Source organism: Salminus brasiliensis, chromosome 1 (genome assembly GCF_030463535.1).
Source record: "Salminus brasiliensis chromosome 1, fSalBra1.hap2, whole genome shotgun sequence".
Taxonomy (NCBI): Eukaryota; Metazoa; Chordata; class Actinopteri; order Characiformes; family Bryconidae; genus Salminus; species Salminus brasiliensis.
The window spans coordinates 22,622,864-22,643,281 of NC_132878.1; the positions used below are offsets into that span (position 1 = coordinate 22,622,864).

Consider the following 20,418-nt stretch of genomic DNA (forward strand, 5'->3'; position numbering starts at 1 on the left):
ATGTTTTTTATTCCTGGAAAGTTGCCATTTCTGATATTTCAAGGAAGGATTATCTGCAGATTTTATGACTAATCCATACTCAAAATCTAAATGAAAAAAGTGAGCTTTGTTATTTATGCTAAATAATGTCCATGGTCCTGCTGACTTATTTAATTCTACGTAATTGTCCAACAGTGTAAGTGGGCAGCAGTAATGAGAAGCATAAGAGCATGGAGAAGTCCAGCACTAGTCGATCAATCGCAGGGTGTTTTGCAAGATCTTCAACGATGACTGTGTAATTTGGAAGGGTGTCATAAATTATAGGTTTTTACTGCTGCAGAGGGCTTTGGGGTGTGTGTGTGTGGGGGGGGGGGGGGCAGAGCTGAAGGTCTTGCAGCTTTATTTCTTCATGTATTTGCTGAACATCACTGGAATGGCTCAAGACAGATTAATAAATAAGTATTCACAGAGTATGTAGTCTACCTGCTGTTTCAAAGCTGTTTCATCAGATGCAAATGATGATGATGATGTCTTGTGATGCAGATGGAAAGGGGCTCTGAGCTTTCGAAGTGTGAGATGAACTCACTTTAAGAGTCAGTACCCACTGATCTCAAAACACAATAGCAGAATGAGGGATTTTACTCTCCTGAATGGTCTATGATGGCACTGCTGACATCTTTTGGCCTGTTTAAGAAATGCAAGTGTTTCTGGAGTATTTTGCTAAAAAAGGGACACTTTCAAGTTTTATACTGTTTCATACAAGAATGCTGACCAACATGAATGCTAATCAGGGTACATGCCAACATATGAACACTAAGACTGGCCATTTTAGCTTTAATTTATTATCTTAATATTATACAAAATGAAAATTCACATGTGAAAATTTTATTGCACCTACCAAAAAGTACATTTCTTACATTCTTACTAAAAAAATCATGATTTCTAGTGAACATTTAATTCTTACTAGTAATTGCATTTTTACAGAGACGTGATGTTCTAATGTTACTAAGCTATATTTGCATGTAGAAAGAAGGCAAGGTTTATTTGTGTTGTGCTTTTCTTAAAGAGACAGCAGTAAGTACCCTCTAACATCAAACATAACATTCATCCTTTACATTTAAAAGTTTTGCAGTATTTATCAGTATTTCTTTATCAGGGTCAAAAACAAACAAACAAACAAACAAACAACTGTTGTTTTCATTTGACTTTGATGGACCAGGCTGTCTATCAGCATGACCAGCTTGACCAAACTTCGTCAAACATGCTGCTTTGCTGGTTTGCTAAATCTGCTTTAATAAACCTGTGTGGGCAGGCTACCCATACCGGTGGCCATGCTGATAAACCAGCGTGGCCCTGCTGGTCAACAAGCAGTATTATGATGATGATCATGCTGGCCACCTACCTTGATAATGGTGGAGCAGCAAAACAATCATTCAGCTGCCAGATTTAAAAAAAAAAAAAAAAAAAAAAAAAAGTAAAATACTGCGAAAATGGAGATACAAGGTTTCTACAGCAAAAATATATCTAAAAACACTGATCCAAAGTCCGCATGGACTGAACTCAACCCCGAATTACCAAACAGTTGCGGAGATGACCGTCCTGTTAGGGACTGTTGCTGTTTAAAACACGGCATCTGAGGCTGTGTTTTTAGCAGGGACCCCTGCGCGCAGTCGGCTAGGAGAGGTGGGCTAGAGCAGGGCTGCCCATTTTCTGTCGGCAGAAAACAATGCTGACCGTTCGGGCGCATGCGCAGTGTAGCGGAAAGGACTGCAAACAAAGAGGAAGCGCGTGGCTTTGACTTAAAGTCCACAGTTGTGTGTCTCCCCTGTGGCTCCAGGATCACCTCGTTTCATCACTTTCTACCAACACCGCGAACAACGGGCTTCGACGGAGCCAGCGGCTCAGTCAAAAACGGGTGAAAGAGACGCCAGGTAGGCGGACTGCTTCGTGTGCGACCCCGTAGCTAAGTGCACGTTACTACAGCGCCTGGGTTAAAGTCAGCTAGGCTAACCTGCTATCAGCTCACTCCATGCATAATACACGTAGCGCTAACCTAAAGTTTACTCACTTGGTGGTGTATGTCCGTTCTGCTTGGGCCAGACTACACGGTGTCCTTTACCTTTCGAGGCAGGCACACGGCACAGCTTTGAATGTAATTAGCTAGCTAGTTAGTGCTAGCTAGCTATATATCTGTGCATTACTGTGTTGTATGAAAGACTAGCTCACTTTGTTGTCATGGTGAACTGAGCTAGAACCCTACAGTGTACTAGCTAGCTAGCTAGGTCGTCACGTTAGACCAGGCTCTTCACTTGAACAGAGAGGCTTTTGTTAATGCTAGACCCAGCACTGAATTTCAGACGTGGGTCCTTAAGTTTGTAGCTACAGTATTCCCTGTTTCAGCGAATGAGTCCAGTCTGCAGACTGACCAGTTCACTAAGATCCCTTAAGCAGTCCCTTTATCATGGACGAGGGAGGGAGGGAGAGAGAGAGCAGTCAGAACAGCCATGTGTTTGTAGGAGCAGCAGCAGCAGCAGCAGCAACAACAGCAGCTTGTTGTAATCTCCACAGCAAAGGTACAAGACTAATAGAAATAGCCATTGAGCCACGTTTTCACTGACTGACCAGAACTCATCAGTGCAAGTGGAGCTGATGTGGCTGTGTCTCTAAATACACTGTGCAGAGGGAGCCAGAATCAGATTGGCATCAGGCAAATGTTTAGCTTATGTGGACATTTTAGGCTGATGTTTTATGAGCTGTTGAACTCCACTAGAGCAGGGTGTTTATGTGGTGCTGGGCTGATGGTTTTAGTGCCTAGGCTATGTTTTATTAGATTATTTTTTTAGATTATTTCATTTTATTAGTTCATCTGCAATCCCAATAATGTAAATGCTATATGGAGCTGGGTAAGCACGCTGCCCTCCTTGTAGCTGACTAGGGTTTGATTCCTCGGCCAGGCAAGCATACACGCACTACGCTAATGACATCTATATTTACACCTGTAAAACATGATTCAAAGGTAGTCGCTCTGGATAAGAGTATCAGCCAAAAGCCATGCATGTAAAGTGTAGATACAGGCCTGGTTTCTACAGTTTATATGCTGTATTGGCAGATATGTTCATGAAAAATATTCAATATTGGCCTTTTGACGGCAGTGCAAAACTGAAGAGGAAACTTTCAACACCATAAAAATCCCTAAAAAGTAAAAATGAAAATGTCTTGCAAATGCCTGTGCCTTACTGTTATGTTGTAATTTCACAATAGCCTTGCAGTTATAAGCTGATATGGTGATGATAATTGTGATGTAAGGGTGCACACGCGTGAAATGATGCTAACACACTATTCTGTCTTCTAGAAAGCCTCTTGCTGGATTAACATGCTGCACCTTTCTGGATAAACTGGATGCATGGTCTCTGCGTTTGCAAGACAATAAGAGCTCTCAGCGGTGCACCTTTGTCAGCACTGTGTAGGAGGTTTCCTTTGTGGCAAAGACTAAGGAGACAGCCATTCCCACAGTGCTCCTGGACTCCAATTCCAAACAGGGGCTTAGTCTCCAAACCTTATGGTAGTTTGACCCATTCCACACCATCCAGACAGTTCAGTTTCTCCTCTCTGTCTTTTTGTGAGTCTTGGCCTCTGTGGCAGGGTGACCCACACAACATGGCAGAGCAGAGGTACTGTGTAGAATATGCCAAACGTGGCACTGCGGGCTGCAAGAAATGCAAGGACAAAATCATGAAGGGTCTGGTTCGAATCGGCAAGATTGTACCCAACCCGTTCAGTGAGTCTGCTGGAGAGATGAAGGAGTGGTACCATGTGAAGTGCATCTTTGAGAAGCTGGAGCGGGCTCGGGCCACCACCAAGAAGATAGAAGACATCACCGATCTGGAAGGCTGGGAGGAGCTTCAGGATGAGGATAAAGAGCTGATCAATAAGCATTGTACAGGTAAGAAGGGGCTTGTTCACCCAGGTGTATTACAGCAGGGAAAACAAGCTATTCAAGGCACTGAAAGTCCAGGATCGGAGTTGAAACCAGTCTGATTACTGCAGCTTCACTGCCGTCATTGAATGATGAATGGGCAATAGTACCTACAGGATGTCGACTTGTCTTCGTTTTTAGCGACACAGCAAATATCAAATGAGTCGTTTCACTAAAACAGTCACTTTAACTTGTCTTCTGTGTTTCTCTTGTCTCATCAGAACTGGCTGCTAAAGCAAACGCAACTCCAAAAAAGAAGGCACAAGCCAAAGTTAACAACAGTGGGCAGTTGTCGGCGCCTCTTGCTGATCCGACAGTCAACGCGCCACGCAAGTTTTCTGGCTTCACAGGTATAAAATCATAGCTAACACTAACATGTCATTACTGATAATAGCAGTAGGCTCGGAGTTCCTCCAGTACCAGCCAAAAGTCTAAGTACAGTTTATTTTGCTTCTCTGGTTTAGTCTACAGTTCTAATAATTGATGTTTATTTTCATTATCTGCATTTTTGTAAATACTAATTTCAATAGAAACGTCCAAATACAAATTATTATTGTTATCAATAATAATAACAACAATAATAATACAATAATGGATTGTAAACTACATTGTGCCTGTCTCATACACAAAGATGCTTTACAGTCAGTGGAATTTACATCCCTAGAGGAAAAAAACACAAAGGGTCCAAATCCTGGATTTCTCAAAATAACCAACCTTTGCCTTAATAAAAGCAAAGTAAATCACTTGTCTTTCAGTGACCTCAAAATATACAAGATTTTCCCTAAATGTTAAGTGTGTGGTGGATGTGGTTGTGTTGGTGTTGTTTCAGCTCAGTGCACATATGGTTATCTGCTTATGCAAATATTAGTTAGTTTTAGATACAGATTTGTGAAGTTTAAAGCATGAAGGGATCGGCAGACCCTTTTTTTTTTTTTTTGCTTTTTAATTGGCTTTTACCCAGCAGCACACATGATCTTTGATCTTACAGCTAAATCTGAAACTAAAGTGAACTAAATCACCTCTGTTATATTAGTCAGTCTCATAAAACAGGATTTTCTTACTAGTCCATTCTACCTGCTTGACTCCTCTCCCTGTTTCATGTGATTGGCTGTCTCAGCAAAACATTTGCCACACAGACCCAAGGTAACTTTACATTTTGCTTCTTGTCTTAATCAGCCACAAAGGCAGGTTCGTCCTCTTCAAGCCCAGGCCCCTCTCCAAAAAAACCCTCTCAGGGCAGCACTCTGTCTGCTCAGTTCAGCGAGCCTGACCATAAGGACTGCCTTTTCCGCGAATTCCGCAAGCTCTGTGCCATGGTGGCTGAGAAGTCCAGCTACAATGCAAAGACTGAGATCATCAGGGACTTCTTAAGGAAGGGTACTGGTGGAGGTAGGTTTTACAATTATTTTGGTTATGAGTTGGTATTAGGTCAGAAGCTACTGGAGGTATTAAAATGGTGCAATGATCTGAAGGTGCCGATCCTGCTGCATCAGTTTTAAAAGTTATACAACAAACTTTAAATGTAATAGTGAATTATTTACTAATGTATTGGACTAAAGTTCAATGTTCTCTGGTGATTCTCAAACTATATACATCTTAGTGTACTGTCTGTATTTCTCTTGTGTATACTCACCCAGCACTTTATTAGGAACTCTATACTAATACTAGGTAGAGCCTACTTTTGCCCTCAAAATCGTCTCAGTTCTTTGTGTCATGTATTCCACAAGATGTTTGAAAATTAAGACTCTGGTTGGTGTTGACATGATTGGGTCATGTAATTCCTACAGCTTTTTCAAGTGCAATTTGATGCTGCAAATCCCCCATTCTGCCACATTCCAAAGATGTTTTATTGGATTCAGATCCAGAGACTAGGAATACACCACATTTAAGTCATTGTCATGTTCATAAAACTAGTTTGAGATGGCTTTTGCTTTGTGACATATTGCATCATCAAGCCTGATGTAGTGTTTGGAAGATAAAGGTAAATGATGCCCATGAATAGATGCACATGGCAACAATACTCAAGCAGGCTGTGGTCAAGTGGTGGTTGGTATTAATGGGCCAGGAAAACATTTCTCACCCCAGGACACCACCTCCAGCCTGGACCATTGACACAGAGCAGATTAGGTCAACTCAAGCTGTTGATACAACCTTCTGACACTTCCATCTGTATGCCTTCATAGAAATCTAGATTGAATCAGATTCTTAAACTGTTCAGTTTTTATGGCCATTTGCCCACTGCAGCCACAGCCTCTCCACCTGTGCTGTGTATTCTGTATGCTTTTCTGCTCACCAATGGTGTAGAGTGGATATTTAGGTTACTGTAGCCTTTCTGTCCGCTCAAACCAGTCTGGCCGTTCTCTGTTGAGCTCTCTCAACAAGGCCTTCCCCTCTGCAGAACTGCTGCTCACTGGCTGTTTTGTTTTTATTGCGCCATTCTAAAGAACCTCTAGAGGTCATGGTGCTGGAAAATTCCAAAAATCCAAGGAGATCAGAAGTGTTAGAAGCCTGTCTCACACTAACAGTCATGCCACGCTCAATCACAGAGATCATTTTCTCCATTATGATGTTTGATGGTGAACATTACCTGAAGCTGCTGGCTTGTATCTGCAAGATTGTATTTACTGCACTGCAGTCACATGATTGGCTGTTTAGATTGTTGCATGAATAAGTAGGTGTACAGGCCTTCCTAATAAATTGCTCAGTGGGTGTATGGTTCACAACTGTATGAGTCTTCAAATATAAGACCTTTATTGCATGCTTATTTGTTTTCCCTGTTTTTGCACTGCTAAAGGCCTTGGTCATTAGGCAATGAGTTAAATGGAGCATGTAAGAATGTGAGAAAAATAAACAGTGCCCTCCCAGGTCCAGGACTGCCAATCATCCGTAATGGTGACTAGATATGTTTTTCTTCTCTCTCCCTCCAAACCAGATAAGTTTAAAGGCGACCTGTACCTGACAGTGAAGCTGCTTCTTCCAGGAGTGGTGAAGAGTGTTTACAATCTCAATGACAAGCAAATTGTCAAGCTCTTCAGTCGCATCTTAAACTGCAATCAGGAAGAGATGGTGCGAGATTTGGAACAGGTCTGTTATTACTACATAATCTTTCAGAAACAGCATAAACGGCTTACTTTGGATAGGATTTGTTGCTTTTTATTTATTTATTTATTTTTTTATTTTAAATAATTGTTTCTTTTAATTTGTGTTTTTTTGCCTGTCTGCCAAAGGGAGATGTTTCTGAAACAGTGAGGATGTTTTTCGATGCCAGCAAGTCCTTTCCTTCTGCAGCCAAGAGTCTTCTGACCATCCAGGAAGTGGATGCTTCGCTAAGCCGTTTGGCTCAGCTTACCAGAGAAGACGACCAGCAGGCAGAGCTCCAGGACATTGCTAAGAAGTGAGACTCACCAGTGTCATTCACTCCCATTTGCTAATTAGTGTTTTTTTTTTTTTTTTTTTTTTTTGTGCATTTCGGACAGTTGCACAAGGACTGTATGAAAATTAATATGGAATTCACCAGTGTGAAGTGTGATGTATTGTGCTAAATAACTAAAAGCTAACTTGTGTCTGTGCAAAGTGCCAAACAATATTATGGCAGTACATAAACAAAAAAAAAGCTAAGAGCTGGTTTCCGAGACATTTATCAAGTGTAGTGTTGATGGTGAAACACCTTTTGAAATGTTTTTTAGTATAGACATGGCTTTATACTGAGTTTAAGAAACCAGTTCCAAATGCTTATTTTATACTGTTTACAGTAATAGTGGGAGGTAAATCTTTCTACTAAGTTTTGTAAATGAAATCCACATTTCAGTATTATAAAGGTTTAGAACTGTTTATACACTGTTCAGCCTTATGTGGGTCAGTTTTATAACAGAAATTCATCTATTTATTTATTATTTTTTTAAATACAGATGCACAGGAAACGACTTGAAATGTTACATCCGACTTGTCAAACATGATCTGAAGATTAATTCTGGGGCCAAACATGTGTAAGTAATACTGAACACTAAATCTCACACCAGAGAGTTCGAAAATGTTTATGGTGGTATTATATTTTTCTTGGCATACAGGTTCATTTGAAGTTACTCAAAACAGTGTTTTCTACTGATTTAAATAGAAGTGCATGTTTCTGATGTAACATGTATGCATGTTGCATAAGGAATACGTGCTGTGGCTTTCAAATTTGCAATGAGAGTACATTTGTGCATCACTGTATATGATTGTTTTGGCTGAAATTGTAAGGCATAAGTTAAGCTTAGCAAGAGAATATTTACAGCATGCTCTTTTTTTTTGTCTGCTGTGTTCCACTGATGACCATTTAATCTTTCCTTCTTCTGCAGTCTGGATGCTTTGGACCCCAATGCTTACGATGCATTCAAAGCTTCGCGAAATCTTGGTGATGTGATTGACAGGGTTCTGCGGAACCAGCAGGAGGCGTCTAACGGGAACGGACCAAGGAAGCTCCTGAGTGTGGAGGCTACACTTATGACCCCTGTTCAACCCATGTTGGTCAGAGCCCCTATATATATGATCAAACCTATGCATACAATAAGTACACCCTATAGTTAGGTGCATGTGATGTAAACTGATTGCCATCATATTCATTTTATTTTGCGAGTGGAGAAGATAATACAGGTGTTCTGTACTAAAAGAGATCCAGATCACTTCTTGGGTGAATAATGTCATAATTGAGGAAAAACCCTGAGAACCTAAAAAGGCAACACACTGTACTTAATTTGAGTTATATTTGTATTAGGCATTATTGTGTGCTAATAATTAATGAGACAAAGAGCAGTTAAAAACAAATTACTAAACTTCTGAGAAGTTGTAATTGAATGATTCTATTTCTAGGCAGAAGCATGTAAATCTATCGAGTATGCCATGAAGAAGTGCCCAAACGGAATGTACTCTGAGATCAAGTATGATGGTGAGCGCGTGCAAGTGCACAAGAATGGAGACCATTTTAGCTACTTCAGCCGCAGTCTCAAACCTGTGCTGCCTCACAAGGTAAGTGATGTTACACATCAAGAATGACATACCATTCTTACCTACTTAAACATTCTGAATTATTATTATTATTATTATTATTATTATTATTAATATTACCTACTCTGAATGCAGTGTACAAGTGTCTAACAAATCAGCAAATCACCATGATTTCAGTGCTTAACTGTTTTTTGTTAGTTTGTTTATTTGTTTTTTTTTTTATTCTTAGGTGGCACATTTTAAAGAGTTTATACCTCAGGCTTTTGCTGGTGGCCACAGCATGATACTTGATGCTGAAGTCCTCCTGATTGACACAAAGACCAGCAAACCTCTGCCTTTCGGAACATTAGGAGTTCACAAAGTAAACCATTAAAACATTTTTCTTTGCAATTAGAAATGTGCTTCAGAGATGCTCACTGTATTTTATCTTTTTGTTTCAGAAAGCAGCCTTCCAAGATGCACAAGTCGGCCTCTTTGTATTTGACTGTATTTATTTTAATGGAGTCAGTCTTATGGACAAGTGAGTATTTGTACTACCTAATTAAACTTTTGTACTCATAATTAAATTTGTATTTTGAATTGGTATTTTTTTGCGGTGAGTTAAAATGTAATCTTTAGTCAAAGGGCATAAAACAAGAAAGTTATATTTTATGTCATGGTACCAGCTAAAACTAATGTCACTGTGAAGGTAGATATCTGCAGCTGGCCTAGCACAAAAGGGTTTTGTGGAACAGTAATTGTTTTAAAAGAAATTCTAAATCAAATATGCCTCTATTTTTCTTTCACTAATTAAATGGTCTTTTGATGACGTTTGTTGGAATAAGGCCTTATCAATGTTTTCCAGGCCGCTCTGTGAGAGAAGAAAATTTCTCCACGACAACATGGTAGAGGTTCCTAACAGGATTCTGTTTTCAGAAATGAAACATGTCACAGTAAGTTTGCCTTAATTGCTTTATTTAAGTTTTGTACAGTTTGGTCAGTTTTCATATGGTTTTCTTTCCTGTTTGGTAATATCCGGTCAATTTCTGTTGGTGTGAATAGTGTGAGAACTGATCTCCGAAAGGCATGAAGATAAAACCTTCATTGTAACTAAAAGAAAAAGTTTAGAGTGAAAAATGGAAAGAAACACCATGCAAAAGAGATTTCAGCTCTCCGATAACTTTTACATCTCAGACATTAATTAGCTTGTAAGAGCTATGGCCTCAAGCTTTACAAATACTCTGACTCTGCAAACCTTCACCCAACAATCCGCAGCCATCGGCAAAACTCGCTGTTGCAGTGCAAAAGACATTTACAACGATTTTGCAAACTCCAGCACAAATGACCTTGATTGAAGTCCTAGGAAGACAACCTTTCTTCCTGTGTCCTCAAAGGAAGTTTTCAACAGAAAATCTAAGTCCTTGTGAACTGCTGAATTTAAATAAAACACTCTTGCCACAATGAGCAAAGGTATGTTTGGAGACAAAAAGGATGCACAATTTCATGAACTGTTCATGTCATAATTAACATGAACTGTTAAGTGGCATTGGAATTCTGGACTCAAACATCACATTGTCTAAAAAAAAATGATGAAGATGAAAAGAGTATGGCTTTTACAGCAGGCATAATAATCATAAACATGTCTAACAGTCCACAATTGACTCGATCTCAAGAGGTGCATGCCGAAGGTTTTGCCATGCCACTGCATCTTGGATCTTTAAATTGGGAATATTAACTTTGATGTTGGCCAGTTTGTCTTTGATCCCTGTGTCATACCAAACCTTATTTTAGTGCTGCTTTATATTGTGCCTAGGTTGTGAACTCCAGGCACTTTTCTAATTTGAGTGAGAGAGAGCAGAGAGAGAGAGAGAGAGTAATGAGGCTTGTTCATCTTGTTTGTCAGAGAGCTGCTGATCTGGCTGAAATGATCACGCGAGTCATCAGAGAGGGACTTGAAGGACTGGTGCTTAAAGATATTAAGGTGAGGTGTACTTGTTTCATAGCTCCTTTATCATGTTGACTGTTTAAGTGTCATGTTTGCTTTATGTGCAATTTCAGTTGAACGCCCAGCCATCATTCTGGTACTTGCATGACAGATGGATCTTTATTTGTTGCAGGGGCAGTATGAGCCTGGGAAACGTCACTGGTTAAAGGTGAAGAAAGATTACCTGAATGAAGGAGCCATGGCTGACACTGCAGACCTGGTGGTCTTGGGGGGGTTTTATGGGTCAGGCTCCAAAGGTGTGTAAAATGCTTTACATAGTTAACCAGTGCTGAGCATTGTGCTGTCTCTATTGGTATACTGTAATTGCTTTTATGTTTCAGTGATATTTGATAGATAACGAATATACTGTTTGGTTTAGTAAAATGCTTTCTTTTAGCTTAAAGTAGCAGCCCTCAAGAAGCATAAGTGCATTAACTTTGTTAATGGAACTAAAATATATATTTGGATTATATCAACCAGCACAACTACAGTGGTTCAATATTTGGACAGTTATATATTTCAAATGTAGCAAAGAAAAAAATGGTTTGATCAATTACTATTCTCAACAGGTGGAATAATGTCCAGTTTCCTTATGGGATGCTATGATCCAGACTCAAAGAAGTGGTGCACTGTGACCAAATGCTCAGGAGGTTATGATGACGCCACTCTAGCCAGACTGCAGAAGGAGTTAGATATGATTAAAATTGGCAAGGTAAAGCTAAAGAGTATGATCTGCACTTTTGTCTTTGCTGTCCTTAAATACACAGGCACAGTGTAATGCATGTCTTTATGACTGTTTTTGCAGGATCCTAGCAAGATTCCTAGCTGGTTAAACATTGTCAAGAACTACTATCCAGATTTTCTCATCCGGGATCCAGAGGTAAAAAAAAGGAACATTTTGTATGAATGGCTATTTATAGTCTGCATAAATTTGTTTCAGCTTGAAAGCTGCAATATGTAATATTCAAATTCCTCTAACCAATCAGTTTTAACATGTGCTATCAGCCTTCTGAGTGTTGTTTTTTATTTTTCAAAGTATGTCATTTTTAAAAAATGATCAATATGCCATGCAGCATATCTCCAAGGAACCCAAACCTGAATTCAATTAAATGTTATATGAGTAATGTTTCTATGACCAATAAATGAAGGATGAATTTCATGCATGTAATCTTGGTAGTGTTAATTTAAACCAAAGCTAGTGTAGCTTTTGCGTAATCGTTCAGAAGATGTGATGTGGTTTGTTCAACCAGCCTTGCCATGCTCCACTGTTTGTCTTCCTTGGTAAGGTGAATCTTCGGAACTTCAAGGCATAGCTACGTAAAGCTTCTAGTGACCTGAATTACTTAGCAGAGAAGTTGTAAACATCACCTATAACAACTTCCAGGCCATTTCACTAATTTTCCCGAGATGTACATTTGGAACTGGTGGATGAATTGCTTAATCCATTTTGTTCTTTGTTAAAAAAAAAAAAAAAAAAAAAAAAAAGAATCTAATGTTCCAAATTCACAGAACGCACCAGTTTGGGAGATCACAGGAGCAGAGTTCTCCAAGTCAGAGATGCACACAGCTGACGGCATCTCCATTCGCTTCCCCCGATGCACTCGTATGCGTGATGACAAGGACTGGAAGACAGCCACAAACCTTCCTCAGCTCAAGGTTTAGTCACTGTAAACTGTCTCTCTGGTGTGCTAATCACTGCATGCATATGGGTTGAACCCATAGTTTTCCCAAATGGTTTTAAAGTGATAGACCATGTTTACTCTTCTTCTTTTTTTTTTTTTTTTTTTTTGTAACCAGACAAAAAAAAACAAAACAAGCAACACTGACTATTTAATAATAATAATGATGTGAATCTATGTTTCAGTGCTGCAGGAATGCAGTACCTAGCATACAGAGTAACAATACAAAAGATGTTTACAGCAAAGTGGTCAACAGCTAAAATGTCAACTCTTCCCTTTAAACCCTTTGTTTAGGAGCTTTATCGTGTCTCAAAGGAGAGGTGTGATTTCGAGGTGACTGCAGGACCATCCACAAACATTAAAGATGAAAAAGGTTCCTCAGGAGGGGACAGTGGAGGAAGCTCTCCTTCTGCTGCTCATGGAGCAGCAAGCACAAATAAGCCCAGTAAGTAACCTGGACCATATTCTATGTGTGTGCATGTTTTTTTTTTTTTTAATTATTATTATTTTTTTATATATCAGACTTAATTCATTTTTAAATGACATGTAATACATTACACTTAATCTGTTTTTTTTTTGTGTGTGTGTGCCTTGAATTTGTTGTGAATCTGTTTAGATTGGATCACAGATGTAAAAGTATTTTAGTATTTTATTGTTCTTTTTATTCACTTTTTTAGGTAATAGTGTAGGTTTGTATTTGAATATTTTGTCAAATTGGGGTATCCTTGAAATGCAGTGTTTGTTGCTGTTTTAACAGCACACTGTGCTCTGCTACTCCAAGTTTGTTCTTCCTCAAATGACTCATGTCAACGTGCATCTAAAATCAAAGCGCTTTCTTTCAATCCAGAAAATGGTCACGCTCCAAAGCCAAAGCCGGTAAAATCTGAACTTCCATCTCCTGCAAAAAGGAAGCTGCCTGCTGAGGAGCAGCGTGCAAAGAAGGTCAGTCACACATCTTCTTCCGAGCTCCCTTAAGCCCCTTTTTTAAGTTTCAAAGACCTTGAACTGAAGAAAAGTTTTGTGCCTTTTTTGCAGTTTTATTTGCTGCTCTCCTCCAGAGCTTTATTCAGGTCACTGCTTTTGTTCATTTCAGATCAAGACTGAACCAGTTCACAGCAATGGACAAAGCAAACCAAAGGCTGCTCTAGCAAAGACACCTGACCCACAGCCGGGAAAGGTCAGTGTTCTTCTGTGTAATAGCTTTACATGAAGTGCTTATTTCTGACCCATGATATTTACATATACAGTATGTTTAGCATTTTACCTTATACTTATTTAACTCTAAACAGTCATTCTTTCTGCAGACTTTACTAGACATCTTCACCGGTGTAAAGCTCTACCTCCCAGACACCGTGCCGGACTTTGAAAAGCTGCAGCGCTACTTTGTGGCATATGATGGAGACCTGGTGCCTGCATATGATGCAGCCTCTGCTACTCATACACTTGTTGAGCCAGAGGAACACAGCCAGGCCCAGAAAGTTTCCTCCAACTGGATCTGGGAGTGCATCCGCAAAAGGAGAGTTGTTCCGCCTTGCTGAAACTAGTAAGGACTGCACTGGGGACACAAACACAATGCTCCAGCATCTTTCTTTGTGAAATTAAAAAAAAAAAGTGCCCTTCAGACCACTTGGTGTTAAACAGGCTGAACAGAAATATCCTGAAACATAACACCAGTAGTGTGTGTGTTCAGGACACACTGGGTTCATAACTTTTTACCTGTTTTCTTTTGTTTGTTTTTTTGTTTTTTGTTTTTTTAATTTCTCAACATTTTACACAGGAGTACCAGGAGTTACCAGGAGTGTGGTATTAGGATATACAAGTAGAGCAATGTGGGTTTTCCAGTACTCAAGTTGTTTTGATGTGGTTCTCCAGGTATCATAGGTTGATGCCTATTTCAATGTTTTATTTATGAAGTCAGGGGATTTGTTTTTTTTTTTTTTTTTTTTTTGGTGTTTTTTTTTTTTTTTTCACGCAAGAGCCATCATTGCTCTGGAGTACATATACATCATGGACAGATTTTTCATGTTAGCTCACTAGATAGATGTGTTTTGTCATCAAAATATGCAATAGGTTTTTAGATCATGGTATTGTGACATTTGTTGCATAGTAACCATACACATGCAAACTTTTACAACACTGACAACTGTGGGCCAAGTTTGATAGTGACTAAAGAATGACATTTTATAGGTTTAAAAGTATGAACAGAATCGAACGTAGCTTAATTATGCAAAGCTTGCTTGTTATGGACAACCAAACAAAAACAGGACGCCACCAGCATCTGTAATAACTCTAGGGGATAGAGTTTGTTCCTGCCTCAGGACAGCACTGACATTGTGGTTGTTTCTGGATAGCAGTGTTAAATATCAGTCAAAATATGCTTCAGTTCTGATATCAGTCACAACAGAGGGGAATAAAAAAAATCTGACTGTAATAAAACATGATTGCAACAGCTTGAAACATGGATATACACTGTGTTGGAAACCATCTGGTGAAATATTCAAAGTAAATTTGTATAGTAACTTGCTGATGCAGATGCTGACAAAGGAACTGTGAGACACGCATGGTGTACTTCACAATTCGGATGTTACACTCCTGGTATTTATCAGTAATTATACAAAATTGTCAAGACCGTCTAAAGTAAAATATGCTAAAAGACCATTTGGATCTCCTTTCTTGCAGCCAAAGTAGTGGTTGTTGCTCACTGGAATATTGCTTGTGTTCTGATTTCTATCCTAAGTATGTCTGAAGTGACCCTTTTCGTTAATGATTGACACTGCAACAGTTGACAGCTAAAATTAAACAATTTTGCACACACCCTTTAAAAATTGCAACAGTAAACATTTAATGACAAATAACTTTCAAAACAAACAAAAACAGCTTACTTTATACAATTGTTACTCCTGATGACTTTTTTTTTTTATCAGAGTTTAGGTACACCTGCATAGCTTAGGTATCAGTGTTGAATTTCCTCTTGCCTGGCACTCCAGGTCTCAGCTTCTCTTCAGACTGTTGACATAAGTCAAATTCCTCCATCAGATAACAGGGCTGTGAAAAGAATCCAAAAAGCAATGGCTCAGCATGCATTTATTTATTTCAATTAAGAAACAATAAGCAGTGGTTTCACTCCTCACATACAGTACACAATATGAAATGTTTACACTACAGCATATTAAAGAAAAAGCTAAGCTTTAAAATGTGCAATTTTTATTTGAAACACTTCTCTCAAGATTTAAAACTACATAAACATCAAGGCTTTTTACCACCCCACAGCCAACATCAGAGTGACTGTAAGCTGTTTCAGTCTATTTTCATTACTTGACTAAATCAAATGTATTCTCCTGGTGTCAATGTCTTTAATACACACCACATATGTCCAATGAGTGGATAAAAGACTGAGTAGGGAATTGTTTTTTTTTATATATTTATATATAAATATAAATAAACTTAATGTTCAACCTACTACTGACCTGTCGCGATGATTTGGTAAGGGTAGCTATGCGTAAGCTGGAAGGGGCTCCAGGCCGTTCCACTCTCTGCAGGTGAATGCGTGTGCGTGGAATATGACTCCATGACTGCCCCAACCCGGATTTCAGCTGACCGGTTCCATCCCGTGTCACATGATTGGTCACCTGACATTCATTTCAATATGCAGTGTGCAAACTTGTATTTTATTGAAAAAACTAGCCAATTCAAAAAATGCTTTTGAGGCCAGTGCATGCAGGTAGGGATGAGCATGACTTATTTTGCATAATGCTAACAAACCTATTATTAGCTATGTTGGTATTGTCTGGTGTAGTATTGCTGTAATAAGTTACCATGAACACGTACAGTTCTACTTACCAGAACTGCTATGTTAAAGTCCTTGGCAATCATCTTCAGCTCTAAAGCAACCTGCATCATCAGGGACATACCTGTAGAGAAGTACAATGTCTGATAGACAGTAATGGAATATCAGTACAGACTGAGAAATGGGTAGCTTAGGTCAAGTATTTTTCACCTTCAGTCTGTTTCCCTCCAAGCATGCCAGAAAGCACAGCAGAGACAGAATCCACAATCACTGCTTTCACTGATCCTCCTCCAATTGATCCCTAAAAGAGACAGGAGATAGTCTGATGATAAGAGGTACAGAATAAAGTGTATAATGGCTACAGCATATTTCACTATTTAACAGTAGGCTGTAATGCATGATGTAAGTATACCTTCTGGAGACCACTGGCTGTTAAATTTTGAAGGCAGCACAGTAAGGAGAACACATCAAACACTCTGAACACCCTGATCCTCTGAAGAGCTTTCATCTGTATGTACATACACAGCATGAAGAACTGGGCTTATGCACCTCAACGCTTTGAAGTATTGGATTTGGATGCGTTTTACCTGCTCTACAGTATTAGTTGTTTTGGCTTGAAGCATCTGAAGTAACCGGCTAGCACACACTCCACCATTTGTATCAATGTACAGCACATTCTGCTTGAGCTCATGAGCTGTGTTGACGGCCACACTGAAACACACCTAACAGATGCAGAAGAACAGCTTAAATGAATAAAGAAATACATTATTTAAAAGCTGTGAACCACTTATAGGAGACTACTAACAAGGGCAAATGCATAATTATGGGTGAAAATGTGCATGGATGGATTTTTATGCATATCTGTTGTATGTATTGGATGATGTCAAAATGAGAAAAGCTCACCTGTGTTTTGCCTGTTCCTGGACCTCCAGCCAGCTCTGTAATCTCGCCTGAGTATAGGCCAGAGTCAAGCAGCTTATCCACACTGCAGAGAGAAAGAGAGAGAGACCTGATACATTGAGAAACAAAGAAGGCCCTGATGCCAGAACACAGCTGTACACAGACATACAAATTATATGCAAGTCTACGGTCTTAAACATATTTCATGACCTTTTATGTAAATGCTATTCAGGCACATGTTTGTTATGTATGTATGCCTATTTTTATCAGATTCTGAAATGCTGTGTAAAATCATCAGCCAGATTGTTAAAACTTTATTATATTTGGGTGTTCCAACCGGACAATGACCCACATTATACATCAGAGGTGGTTGTGGAATGGATATACCAGGCTAACATTCAGTTTTTTTCGAAAGGACTTCCCAGCGTCCTCAGCCCTATCAGAAATGTGTGGACTGTGCTTAAAGCTTAGGTATGTGCCAGTAAAACAACAAAGTTAGTTAACTGAACTCTACCAGTTCAACCAAGACAAGCGGTTAAAAAATATCCAATCTATAAAATAGGTCTGGTAAAAGTGCAATTTTTTTTTTTTACCCTGTATATAACATCTTTTTTTGTCTGTTAAAGGTGTATGTATGTTGTACTCCTGCCCCAAAAATGATCAGACCTTGCAGCCACAACTGGTTAAGTTTACATGATGATCCATTTTACATTACATATTATAATCATCAATCTTGTTGCAGTGCAGTTTTCTACAGTAGTATATGAACCATCCTCACTTACATATAGTACACCAAAGTCATGTGAGTACTGCGTAATATGTTGCAAGCCATGAAACTAATCAGAATAATGGTCTTGACAATACATGACATTCCACAGAAATGTGGAAATGATTAAATACTTAAACAAGAGCTGTAGTCATCTCAGATTATCATCTGTATCTCTTAGCATCTGTTCCCAATAAGTGTGCGAGGAGCGTTCCACTGAGCCAGACATCACCGCGGTCTGATGAATGTACACTCATTCTGGTCACATGTAGATGGATCAAAGAGTAACACTTACTCCCCCCCCCATTAACCTACATAATGAATCTGCAGTGATTAGTTGCAGATTGCATGATGATCAGTAGAATACACCATTACTAATCAAACTGTCACATCCCTAGATATATTTCATCTGTACCATGCAGCTTAGATATATAGTATACATTATATACATTCTGTTCTAAAGACATCACCTGGGATTTCCAGTGGAGAGAATAGAAGTGGAGCTTAGCAATTCCTCATACAGGTCTGCTCCTGAGATGGGGAACGCTGTGTGCTGAGCCAGAAGCACCCGCTTAAGAGCCACCAAAGCCTGGAATAATAGAGGACACTTGTGCTAGTGCAACATCATGGTCCTTAAATCACACTGGTCAAAGCGAGGCTGGTTATTGAGTATTTTCTCCTGCTTGTTTCAATCAGTGCTTTTACTTAGATAACCAAACAGATTTAGACAGTAGTGCATACAAACATGCCCTGTAGTATCACACTCATGCATAATTAAAAACTGATGGGTTTAAGTACATAAAGGGATGTATAAAAGGGTCACACAGATGTGTTCCTGTTGTTTACCACTGATTGGGCATATATGAGGAACAAAGAGCATTTTATTAGAAACATCTACTTATTAAACTCAAATGTGCTTATTAGTGGAATTATCTAATCAGCAGCAGATGAAGGTCAGCAGCTTCGGGTGACTTTCAGAACTGCTGATCTTCAGCATAAGTCTTTTGGGTTTACTCAAGATTGATGTAATCAAGGACTACAGACCTTATAAGACACCGAGCATTTCTGAGCCAGTTCTTCTGCGTCAGACGAGACAAGGTCCTCAACTGAAAGATAAATATGCTATGTCTGAGATATGTGTGCAGGTGAAGTGAAGGCTGAATCGACTTAAGGAGCGGTCAGGTTGTAGCTACCTGTTCTGATGCATTCTGCCTGTAGAGCTTTCACCATGTCCTCACTCAGCCCCGGACACATGCCTTCCCTTAAAAGCACCATGACACGCTTGTCGTGAAGTTAACTTTGGCTGAAGCTAATAGCTAGTGCTACATCCAGTCAGCTAGCACAGTATTACCGCTGTACTGAATACTACAGCGCCTCTCTGGACTAAACCGCTGCGCTAGCTAGCAAACAGAAGACGTGGTTAGCTACAGGCTAGCTGTAAGTTTACATTGCCCACAGATGTGTGACTAAGACACTGCTCCCCGGCGGGACCTTCACGAAAATATTAAGCAGTGTGTGTGTAACACGAACAGCTTCTCGTTGCGTTTCAACATCACCCAACTCCAGATTCATAGCCCTGTCTAACTGCCTACTCGCGCCTTCCGTTCACAGCAAAACAGACGCAGAAAGATCGACAGAAATGTCGCCCAATAAAAACGTGATTGTGTCCTTCGGCTGCGTCGTGTCAGCCAATGAAAACAAGCGTTGATGAAACCCCCTGGAATGACGCGAACCATACCGATCCGATTCTTCCAATGAATTCTGATTCAGTTCATCGAGCACCGATTCAGTGATTCATTGATTCATGACTTTTTTCCCGTGAGTTCTAGCTACATTTACATTTACATTTATGGCATTTAGTAGACGCTCTTATCCAGAGCGACTTACAAGGTTAGTCGTATTACAGAGGAGGGCCAATGTGGTGTTAGGAGTCTTGCCCATGGACTCTTATTGGTGTAGCACAGCATAGTCACCCAGACCGGGAATCGAACCCTGGTCTCCCACATGGTGTTGTTGTAACTCAATGGCAGGTGGTGGTGTTATCTGTTGCGCCACACCAACCACACTAGCTACGTGCAACGGACACCAGTTGTGCACATTATTGCTTTATTTTTCCTATTTAAATATTTTATTATTCTCATTTAGGTAACACTGTTTTATGTAAGCATTTGAATTTATTTTGTACAAAGAGAAAGCAAGGGAAGTAAACAACGATTAACAAGTGATACAGGCATTGACCGCGTCCAGAACAGAGCAAGTAGCTATGTCAAAAACGGTACATCGCCATTAGAAGCACATACATTAGACTACTGTGTAAATTTACGCGCGATTTTAGACACATTTAATGTGTGAATATGACACCAATGGTTTGACTATGACTTTTGT

At 39.5% G+C, this 20,418-nt stretch overlaps 2 protein-coding genes across 3 annotated transcripts; one reads left to right on the forward strand and one right to left on the reverse strand.

The window, feature by feature from the left end:
• Positions 1-1,732: 1,732 nt before the first annotated feature.
• Positions 1,733-16,370, forward strand: lig3 (ligase III, DNA, ATP-dependent). 2 transcript variants are annotated; one of them, XM_072674561.1, is made up of 21 exons: positions 1,733-1,910; positions 3,332-3,922; positions 4,177-4,305; positions 5,132-5,344; positions 6,888-7,039; positions 7,183-7,349; positions 7,864-7,941; positions 8,293-8,461; positions 8,804-8,959; positions 9,168-9,299; positions 9,379-9,458; positions 9,783-9,870; positions 10,821-10,898; positions 11,035-11,158; positions 11,471-11,613; positions 11,707-11,781; positions 12,411-12,557; positions 12,875-13,025; positions 13,428-13,522; positions 13,674-13,757; positions 13,885-16,370. In XM_072674561.1, exons 2-21 carry the CDS (start codon positions 3,379-3,381, stop codon positions 14,116-14,118), a joined length of 3,039 nt encoding a protein of 1,012 aa, XP_072530662.1. In that variant the 5' UTR covers positions 1,733-1,910; positions 3,332-3,378; the 3' UTR covers positions 14,119-16,370. The 2 variants fall into 2 exon arrangements, with proteins under 2 accessions (XP_072530662.1, XP_072530669.1); XM_072674568.1 differs by lacking the exons at positions 13,428-13,522; positions 13,674-13,757; positions 13,885-16,370 and having other exon boundaries at positions 12,388-12,557; positions 12,875-13,023.
• On the reverse strand, positions 15,398-19,649 carry rad51d (RAD51 paralog D). The gene is made up of 10 exons (XM_072674579.1): positions 19,227-19,649; positions 19,078-19,139; positions 18,504-18,622; positions 17,271-17,352; positions 16,955-17,089; positions 16,780-16,875; positions 16,578-16,668; positions 16,421-16,491; positions 16,048-16,209; positions 15,398-15,625 (listed from the first exon to the last, which is right to left on the reverse strand). Exons 1-10 carry the CDS (start codon positions 19,306-19,308, stop codon positions 15,527-15,529), a joined length of 999 nt encoding a protein of 332 aa, XP_072530680.1. The 5' UTR covers positions 19,309-19,649; the 3' UTR covers positions 15,398-15,526.
• Between the last annotated feature and the right edge of the window lie 769 nt (positions 19,650-20,418).

Bases quoted from the DNA above. Each gene is read 5' to 3' on its own strand.
- lig3 (XM_072674561.1), top strand. From the start codon at position 3,379: ATGCATGGTCTCTGCGTTTGCAAGACAATAAGAGCTCTCAGCGGTGCA. The intron at 3,923-4,176 runs GTAAGAAGGGGC...TTGTCTCATCAG, and splicing joins GATCAATAAGCATTGTACAG to AACTGGCTGCTAAAGCAAAC. The intron at 8,462-8,803 runs GTCAGAGCCCCT...TTCTATTTCTAG, and splicing joins CCCCTGTTCAACCCATGTTG to GCAGAAGCATGTAAATCTAT.
- rad51d (XM_072674579.1), bottom strand. From the start codon at position 19,308: ATGGTGCTTTTAAGGGAAGGCATGTGTCCGGGGCTGAGTGAGGACATG. The intron at 18,623-19,077 runs GTCTGTAGTCCT...CTATTATTCCAG, and splicing joins AATGCTCGGTGTCTTATAAG to GCTTTGGTGGCTCTTAAGCG. The intron at 16,669-16,779 runs GTATACTTACAT...TGTCTCTTTTAG, and splicing joins CAGCCAGTGGTCTCCAGAAG to GGATCAATTGGAGGAGGATC.